This window comes from Fibroporia radiculosa, assembly GCF_000313525.1.
Source record: "Fibroporia radiculosa TFFH 294 genomic supercontigs, scaffold2489, whole genome shotgun sequence".
Classification (NCBI taxonomy): Eukaryota; Fungi; Basidiomycota; class Agaricomycetes; order Polyporales; family Fibroporiaceae; genus Fibroporia; species Fibroporia radiculosa.
In genome coordinates this window covers 27,534-37,131 of record NW_012133350.1, presented here as the reverse complement: position 1 = coordinate 37,131, position 9,598 = coordinate 27,534, and the positions used below count along the sequence as shown (strand labels likewise).

The 9,598-nt window shown below is 50.6% G+C and overlaps 1 protein-coding gene across 1 annotated transcript; it reads left to right on the top strand.

The window, feature by feature from the left end:
* Positions 1-1,267: 1,267 nt before the first annotated feature.
* FIBRA_03934 (uncharacterized protein) lies at positions 1,268-8,492 on the top strand (the record flags this gene model as incomplete). The annotated part of the gene is made up of 44 exons (XM_012325756.1): positions 1,268-1,419; positions 1,486-1,840; positions 1,891-2,154; positions 2,244-2,420; positions 2,477-2,543; positions 2,600-2,640; positions 2,695-2,741; positions 2,822-2,936; positions 2,998-3,418; positions 3,495-3,558; positions 3,616-3,712; positions 3,770-3,800; positions 3,850-3,985; positions 4,041-4,086; positions 4,138-4,165; positions 4,224-4,250; positions 4,300-4,362; positions 4,415-4,455; positions 4,510-4,783; positions 4,842-4,951; positions 5,004-5,052; positions 5,104-5,191; positions 5,243-5,255; positions 5,309-5,368; positions 5,428-5,520; positions 5,574-5,835; positions 5,885-6,053; positions 6,109-6,252; positions 6,301-6,362; positions 6,423-6,662; positions 6,716-6,818; positions 6,865-6,980; positions 7,031-7,090; positions 7,144-7,150; positions 7,198-7,327; positions 7,376-7,439; positions 7,490-7,512; positions 7,561-7,686; positions 7,736-7,982; positions 8,035-8,049; positions 8,105-8,121; positions 8,195-8,218; positions 8,278-8,301; positions 8,352-8,492. The coding sequence occupies 44 exons, from the start codon at positions 1,268-1,270 to the stop codon at positions 8,490-8,492; spliced, it is 4,833 nt and encodes a 1,610-aa protein (XP_012181146.1).
* Positions 8,493-9,598: the final 1,106 nt, after the last annotated feature.

Here is a 9,598-nt window from a genome sequence, read left to right as displayed (position 1 = left end):
CACACGGTGTTCAGGTGATCATCACAAATCAGACTGCTGACTAAACACATAGTGATGGTTCACACGCTAGGTATTCTTAGATAACCAATAGCGTATTACGAGCATTAGTCATCCTAAGGTGTTAGGTTTACACCAGTAGTATCCGGGGTCTGGTCCCACATGTATAAATACCAGAGCAATATAGTGTAGTACGGCAGTCTGATCTTAGAGATCATACACTGCCTACTTCACTCTCAACTCTTCCTCTGAGTTAGCCACTCCCAAGAACAAGCTCAGCTTATCTCTTGCAACTACCAAGCCACACAAGTGAGTCTTGGGGTTAGAGTTAGGGTTAGGGTCAAGGGTGATACCTTGACAATGTAAAATGGCCAAGCTGCTCACTGGGTCATAAGTAGTGACAAGAGCAGGCCTATGAAAACCTGTGCGCCACTTGAAGAACAGCTGAACCACATGGACTCAACATGAACACTATCTGGCAGAGAAGGGCAGAAGAATAAGATCACCAGTACAAAGGGAAAAAAAAAACATGCTAGATGCCACCAAAGACTTGTTTCATGGTCCGGATGGTATTGAGGGTACAGGATCTGGAAAAACCATCACTTCCATGTTGTTGAATATAGGCTCTGTTAGCCATCTGGAGGGCCTCTCAACACAGAAAATACAAGTCTAATATCCACAGTACTAAACTAATAACAATTTTTCATTCGTGTTTTTGACTACCCGCGACGATGCGCTCAAGGCGTAGCTACCCAAAATGGAGCGATCGGGTGATTCAATCTCATTTTTCTAGAACTACGACGGGCCGAGAAGGCCAGTGTGACCGTTACAAAGGGCGCTTAGCAGGCGCCTCTGGAAGGGGGTCTCTGCTAGGCTACCCCAGACGTGTCGAAGACACGTCTGGGTACGAGACCACTATCTCATGCGACGACACGACACCGCATGGCCGCTTTCCCAAACTGATCCTATCGCGGAGTCTGCGGAGCTAGTTGTCTGATACCCAATCTGGTGGGTCCCTGATCGAATTCTTGCAGCCCTCGTTGTCCAGGCGAGTCCACCATGCCACAGCGTCCTTGTCCGCTTTCAGGCCCACAGCCTTTATCTCGATGCCCAGCGCCAGTCCGCCACCTGTGGTCAACGGCATCGCACTTTAGCTGATGCGAGCCTCGCGCTCTCGCATCGACGTGCACGTCTCGCGGCCCCGAACGTCGGCCTATATAGCAAGTACTACCCCTCTACGTCGGCTCAAGGAGTCCACCTCAAGGTTAACATGGCAGCTTGGATTGCAGACCGACAGAGAACCTTTCGTGAGCTGGGCGGAGGCGCGATGGCGGACGTAGAGACACAGGTAGTGCTGGAACCTATGATTGCCGGTAGCAGCAGTTGGATCATGCTGACGGTGCAGCAGCTGGGTGCAACCAGGTGCGTGGTGTACTTTACACACTGGCTTTATGCGACGGAAGCTATTTGCATGTATTGCATTTGTAGTTATTTCCTCAGTACTCTCGCTATCCCTAGCTACGTCGCGCTCGCATCCGTACTCGTGCTGCTCCTTCAGTTTGGGTTTCGCAAGCTGCATACAAAATCCATTGCCGCAAAAATTGGTACAGAGACTGGTGACGATGGAACAATGGCAGAAGCATCGGAATCAACGCCCATAGACACACAGCCAATCGACACAACTATCCATATCTTCAACGTCGTGCGGCTTGCGGCGTGCCTCGCGCTGCTCGGCATGTCCATTTTCTCTACATACGTCGCCGGGTGGGGGGACGCTGCAGAATTACGTCCCGCGGCCCTGCCAGAAAGTGTCTGGGTGCATCTCGCATTTTGCATAACATATGTACGGACTACTCAAAACGAATCTCGCATGTCCTCTCACATTCCAACTAGACTTACAGCTCGCTCCTTGCGCTGTACTCTGTCCTTGCCGCGCCATCGGTGATAGGCACGACAACGCGTCATCTTGCGATCGTCCTCGTGTCCACATGGCTGATCTACGTTTACCGTGACGCCTGGCCACTCGCGACAGTCCCCCTCACACCTTTGGACGCGGCCGAGGGCACGCTACTCTGGGCGAAGTTCGCGGTGCTCACACTTGCTGCAGTGCTTGTCCCTTTGTTCATTCCTCGGCGATACGTCCCGCTCGATCCCAAGGTGTGTTCTTCCATTCCCGGTGTCTCGTCATTCTTAATTTTTGGCCTCTTTCTGTGTCTCTGATGCTTTGATTGCGATGACCGCCTTAGAATCCCTCCCTGACACCAGCTCCGGAGCAGACCGCGTCAATCGTGTCACTCTCGATGTATTTCTTCCTCGACAAGACGGTGCTGGAGGCGTACCAGATGGAACATTTTCCATTCGAGCGGCTCCCGCCACTGGGCGACTACGACGGTGCGTCGAACCTGATAAAGGACAGCTCCCCTGTACGTGATCTGGTCCTCGACGTCACCTGCGGTAGGAAGTTGATGGCACTCTCTAGGAGCTCGACCCGTTCCAGTCCATCAAGAAACGCAGACATTTGTTCTGGGGGCTGCTTCGAGTCTTCCGTGAGTATCCGAGGCAAACATCAAACATCAGGGATTGAATCTTTTGTCTATTGCAGGCTTCGATATAATCGTCATGTCCATCATGCTGATCTTTGTTGTATGTCTTGCACATTCTTGAGTGGCCGTGCTGTCCTGACTGCCTTGCCCACAGACTTTCGCGCGCTTTGCCAGCCCGTTGGGCATCCGGAACCTTCTCTTGTGCGCTGCGTCTCATTGATACCCCGCTTATGCCTTTCCTGCTATCCGCTGATGATGTGCTCAATCCTGATGTTCGTTAGGTACCTCGAGTCTGACGGCACGGAAGCATTTGTGCGCCCCTGGCTGTGGATTTCCTGGCTTTTCTTCGGTCCTGTGCTCAGCACAATTTTTGACTCGTGGTTTACATACATCTGGGTGCGTCCCTTCATCCGTTGTGGCATCCTTCCCTCATCCTGACCCCTGCCTCCACTCCCAGACGCGCACGCTCGTCCGCATGGAGGCGATCCTCACGCAGCTTGTATTCGATCATGCACTGCGAATGCGCGTCAAGGCCGATGGCGCTGCTGAGTCCGAGGCGCGAGATAAAGAGCAGCTCCAAGCGGCCTCCACGCCAGAAACTGCGTCGGGCTCGAGCCCAGGGGGTTCTCAGCGGGATGACCCTGCGTCCACGAGCACGCTTGCTGCGGATGCAGATGCGGGTTCCGCACAGGGAAAGCAGAAGGCGAAGGCAGTGTTACCCGTACAGGAGCCTCCTGCAAAGGCGAAGAGGGGCGATGGGGACGGGAAAGGCAAGAAGAGGGATAAAGACAAGGGTAAGAATGCGATCGGGAAGATCAACAACCTTGTCACGACGGATCTTGGTGTACTGATGATGGCAGTGGGCGGATTCTACTTTGGTATGCGGTCTTGTTTTCACTGTGTCTGTCGCTCACGTCTACTTCCATCTCTTCTGATGTTGATGCCGCGGCGCAGCGGTGCAATTGCCGCTGCAGGTTATACTCTGTGTGTGGCTCTTGTACGATATTCTTGGCGTGAGGTGCGCGGTGATCCATTCCTCTCTGTTCTTTATTTTTGATGTCGGGGACGCGCGCAGTGCTTTTGCTGGACTCGCCGTGATCATTGCCACGTTGCCTCTCCCTGGGGCTGTCTCGAAGAAACTTCGCAGTGTTCAGGAAGAGAAGATGAAGAAGGTGAGAGGGTCATGCGGGTTGCCACGCGTAGCTACATACTGAGACGGACTGTCCTAGACAGATGAGCGTGTGCAAAGCATCACTGAATGTGAGTTCTCCGAATGCGACGCGAGTCAACTCGTGCTGAGATTTCGTAGCCCTCGCTGTCATCCGCATGATCAAGCTGTTCGGCTGGGAGCCGCGGCTCACTCAGCAGCTCACGGACAAGCGAGAAACAGAGCTGCAGTGGGTTCTGCGCACGAAGTTGTGGAGTATCCTGATCAACAATCTAAAGTGCGTGTGTCGAACGCGGTCGACTCTCAAGCGCTTACTTGGTTGAAATAAACAGCCATGTCATCCCTCTGATGACGATGATGGTCACATTTATGAGCTACGTGAGTGGCTGCATCTTGTAGCATATTCGCGTGGCTCAGCTGGTGTTCTAGACAACGATATTCAAGAACGAGCTTTCAGGTACGCATTCGTGCCCTACTGCGCGTGACCGCACATGACACTAAAGTCCATCCTGCAGCATCCACCGTGTTCTCTTCAATGGCCGGTGGGTTCCGCATGATGTGTCTCTGTATCTGTACTGAAGCCGTAGCCAGTGTTCGAGATGTTCAGCATGCAGTTACACATGATGTTTAGTTTCCTGCCTGGCATTATGCGTGGTAAGCCTATCTGTATGTGTCGTGTACCGCCGCTTGATGGCCTTTGTTTAAGTGCGCGTCGCTCTGGATCGTATAAACGATTTCATGCAAAAGGTTAGCGTCTTAATGTACCCAATCGTAGCACAACGTTTACACATCCCTACATAGACCGAGCTGCTCGACGACTTTACTGAACAGCCCGCTGTGAGGGCCGAGCTTGCGCTACCTGTACCCGAGACATACGTCGACACCATAGGTTTCCGTAATGCCTCATTCACGTGGACAAACGACCAGAACGGCAGCAACCCGTCGACCCCGGGCGCATCACAGAGGAACTTTACTCTTCGGATTGAGGACGAGCTTTACTTCGAGCGCGGCAGCATCAACCTCATAGTTGGCCCCACCGGGTCTGGCAAGACGTCGTTGTTGATGGCATTGCTAGGTGCGTCGTCCCCCGTGTTTGGGTGGTCCGGTGTTGAAGCGGTTTTTGTGGCGAGCAGGAGAGATGCACCACCTACCAGCGGGCCCAGATTCGTTCTACAATCTCCCGCGGGCGGGTGGGATTGCTTATGCCGCGCAGGAGTCGTGGGTGCAGAATGAGACGATCAGAGTGAGTGGTATGTAGACTTGATGGCAGTTTGCGCTGAGACTCTCGCTTTCAGGATAACATCCTCTTTGGGGCTCCGTATGACGAAGAGCGATACGACAAGGGTGAATTTTTATGAGTAGGCTCTAAGCGGCTTCTTTTCCGACGTGTTTTAGTGATCACACAGTGTGGCTTGAAGCGCGACCTCGAATTATTCGATGCCGGGGATCAGACTGAGGTTGGAGAGAAGGGCATTACCTTGAGGTACGTCTCTCGTAGAGTTGCTCCTGTGCGTGATTAATTATTGTCCATTAGTGGCGGTCAGAAGGTATGAACGTGCTATAAGATGTGTGTTTGACACTAACTGATATTCATGCTCAGGCCCGGATAACTCTCGCGCGTGCTGTCTATTCCTCTGCAGAGATCCTCCTCCTTGATGATGTAAGTATTACCTGCATCTTGTCTGGTTCTGTCCGTCTCACTTTATGCAACACAACTAGGTGCTGGCCGCACTCGATGTTCATACTGCGAAGTTGATCATCGACAAGTGCTTCAAGGGGGACCTCATTCGGGGCCGAACCGTTCTATTAGTTGTGGGTACTTCTGCTCCAAAAATAAACCGGCTTCGTTCATTCGATACGTCCAGACGCACAATGTCACCATGGCCAGCCCTATTTCGCAGTTTGTTGTGTCACTCGCCGCGGGCCGAATCTCCAGCCAGGGTTCGCTGTCCAGCGCTCTTGAACATGACCAGAAGCTTGCTGCGGAGGTTGCAGATGAGCGCGAAGCTCTTGAGAAGGCTGAGATGGATATCCAGGAGGACGAACAAGACACGGAGGCGAAGAAAGCGGCAGGAAAGCTTGTTGTGGCGGAGGAGATTGCCGTGGGACAAGTAGGATGGCCGGCGAGTGCGTGAATCTGCTCGTTTCAAGTTTTACCATGTTGACGGCGTCGCAGTGAAACTCTACCTTGCAAGCTGGGGAGGAGAGCATCGTGTACTGTTCTGGACTGCCTTCATGGGCATTTGCACCATTACTGAGTTCACCGATAACGCTCAGGTATGGTACCTTGGGTATTGGGCGAAACAGTACGAACAGCACGATGCTTCGCAAGTTAACACTGCTTTGTGAAATCTCACCTGCTACTGTGACAGAAAGCATGCTTATAAGGTCATTCTCCAGATACATTGGATTCTACGCAATCATTATTCTGCTCTCTGCGTTTACCTATGCCTCATTTGCTCTTATCCATACCACTGGAACGCAGCGAGCATCGAGAAAAATCCACAAGGAGTTGATTACTTCTGTGCTGGGAACGACGCTGAGGTAACATCTTCGACAAGAAAGACTGCAGTGGTCTCTAAAATATTATAGATGGCTCGACAAGACTCCCGCTTCGCGTATACTAACAAGGTGTACACAAGACATTGATTCAAGTACGCAGTGTGCTTGATGTTTGATAGTACTTGCATCGCTGACGTAGCCCCATTGTCTAGTTGATACGACCGTCGGGAGATTCACGGGTGCACTCATCAGCTTGGTAATGTCCATGTTGCTCAAGCTGGTCGCTGTCATTGCTATGTCCCCGATCTTCACGATTCCTGGGGCCTTCCTCGTTACGGCGGGAGCATGGATTGGTCGGGTATACATGAAGGCCCAATTATCTGTGAAGCGTGAGAGGAGCAATGCTCGCGCTCCAGTTCTGGGCCTTTTCGGTGCTGCCTTTACAGGTCTAGGTGCGTGGTACTGTCGAGAGGACCCAACCTGGCCTGATTGCACCATCCTGTAGTCTCTATCAGAGCCTACGGTGCCCAGGACTCTTTCAGGACTGAGTCTTTCAAGCGTATCGAAAAGTATACCAGAGCCTCGAGGACATTTTATAATCTGAATCGGTATGTGTCGTTCAATTTTGATGGTTCGTTTGGCTAAGGATTACAGATGGATATCAATACGCATCGATTTGCTTGGTGCAATGTTCTCATCGAGTCTGGCGGCATATCTCGTCTACGGAGGCACCTCCGCGTCGGACACAGGTTTCACATTGAACATGGCAGGTCCGTAAACGCCGCATGCCGGGATAAAGCGATTGCTGATGATCACGTAGTCGGGTTTAGCAATTTAATCCTCTACGTCGTCAGAATGTATAACATGCTTGAGGTTGCTGGTCAGTAGATGTTTGCATCACTTGCATCGGGATTAACGGTCCTGCATGTTTAGGCAATAGGTATGGCTGATCTGAACTATTCCTGCTATATCTCACGCTGGGTACAGTATTGAACGCGTAAAGCAATACATGGAAATTGAGCAGGAGCCCAAGCCGACTGAGAGCGGCATCCCTCCAGCTTATTGGCCGGCCAGCGGTGACCTGAAAGTTGAAAAATTGTCGGCACGCTATTCTCCTGTAAGACGACCCGTAGCTTCAATGTGCGCTAACTCATAGAGTTGTCAGGATGGCCCACGAATTTTGGAAGAAGTCTCCTTCGAGATCAAGTCCGGAGAGCGTGTCGGAATCGGTGAGTAGCAAACGTATAGTATGTTACGCTCTGCTGACGTCAGTACCCAGTGGGACGTACGGGTAGCGGAAAGGTACGTTTCGTATCATCGGCTGCGACGTGTCATTGACCTGATCTTCAGAGTTCTCTGACATTGGCCCTTCTGCGATGCATCTTCACAGAAGGCAAAGTGTACTATGACGGCCTCCCGACGGATAGTATCAATCTAGACGCACTCAGGTCGCACGTTACCATCATTCCCCAAGTGGTGCGCAGATCGCAGCTCTCCCATCGTACCGATCGCTGACGCCTCGCAGCCCGAGCTGCTAAGTGGCACCTTACGCCAGAATCTGGATCCATTCGAGCAATATGATGACGTTGTACTGAACGACGCTCTCCGTTCAGCTGGCTTGTTTGCACTCCAGACAGATGTTGGCGAAGATAGAATCACTCTTGATACACACATCTCCAGTGGTGGCAGCAACTTATCGGTAGGACAGAGACAGATCCTGGCGCTTGCACGAGCGATCGTGCGTCAGAGGAAGCTGCTGATTCTGGACGAAGGTATGTCACGGCCCACTATTCAGCGAACACAGACTGACTGATGGTTTCTCAGCAACATCTGCGATTGGTGAGAGAAGCTTGGCCGAGATTTGTCTAGGATATCATTGACAAAGTGTCTGCAGATTATGCAACGGATACCGTTATTCAAGAGTCGCTGCGGAAAGAGCTAGACAAGGGTTGTCACGGTTCTGACCATTGCGCATCGTCTACAGACGATCATGGATGCTGATAAGATTGTGAGCCGAACTATTGTCGCGTTTGATACGTGCATCACCAAGCACCTGATTGTCTACAGATGGTGCTCGACGCAGGCGGCATTGTAAGCGTTATGTATGATTCATGGAGCAGCATATACTGATGCGTGATTAGGTTGAGTTTGGGAAACCTGATATACTGCTGAAGGACGAGAAGAGTCTTCTTCGTGCTCTTGTGGACGAAAGCGGCGACAGAGAAAAGTTATATGCCATGGCTGCTGGCTCTAGTGGCTCTCCTGATGATGATTCGACATGATCTCCTGATGATGTGAGCCGCATATTGCTTCATTTCCCCTTTGTTGATGACGAGCCTTTGTGTTATATCTAGTAGCTAGCGCTGATTGACTGCAGTTGAATTAAGTTGATTGCACATATCTGATCTTGATGCACGATGAAGAGGTGAAGAGGAGCATTGAAATTAAATACATGCACATCAGGAAAACACACATTGCTTTTCAGCTTTGGAAGTGCTTTCTGTGCTTGGAATTTTCTTCACACCTTGAACTGAATTCTATTGATCATATGCATTATTTATTTATTTACGTTTATGCTTTTTTGTACAGAAAGTCAAAAAGCATGGAAAAATCTGGAAGAAGTGGTTTCCTGATGTATGTCTGCATGAGTATTCAGCTCCTTTGGCTCACTAGGAAAGGTGTACCCATGACTTCCTGCCTTGGGTGATACTTAGTGAAAGCTGGTGCAAAATTCAGGGTCCATCCCCAGTAGTGCCAGACATATAAGCCTGATAGGTACCTGGGATTGCTGGCTCATCTGATGTTACCCCATGGGTCTCCATATCTAGTTCTATTTGATATGCAAATCCATTATACAGCCCTGAATGACTTGGCTGGGTTCATCATGTATTATCTAGTCATCACATAATCTTGAGGTAATGTCAATAATCTCATGATAGCATAACCTGGATTTTTCCTCTAGACATTTCCTTGTGTATTGTCTTCGTGACAATGCTACTTATCAAAGGCTGTCAATGCTCACCATCACAGTCTCCGTAAACTTTCAATTGTGCAACAGGCAGATTCAGTTTGATGGCTAGTTGCTGTTCAAGTTGCTAGTGGAAGGGTGGAATATTAAGATTCAGCGCCTTCGTCCGTTCGCACGACATCCATGCCTTGAAGTCTGCCGTCGCGGAGGCTTCCGCGACCAACGAGTTCTAATATAAGAAGGCACCTCTAACTGCAAACAATGTCTGTTATGCACAAGGGAGATTTCTTGCCGACCTCAGATACTTATCGCAATCAATTCAAAATCTAATAGACGTGAAATTGATGTCCGATTGTCAAGTTCGCGTACTGGATAGTGGCGCTCCCCTCTGTAGATTCGAGCTCAGGACATACATGATTG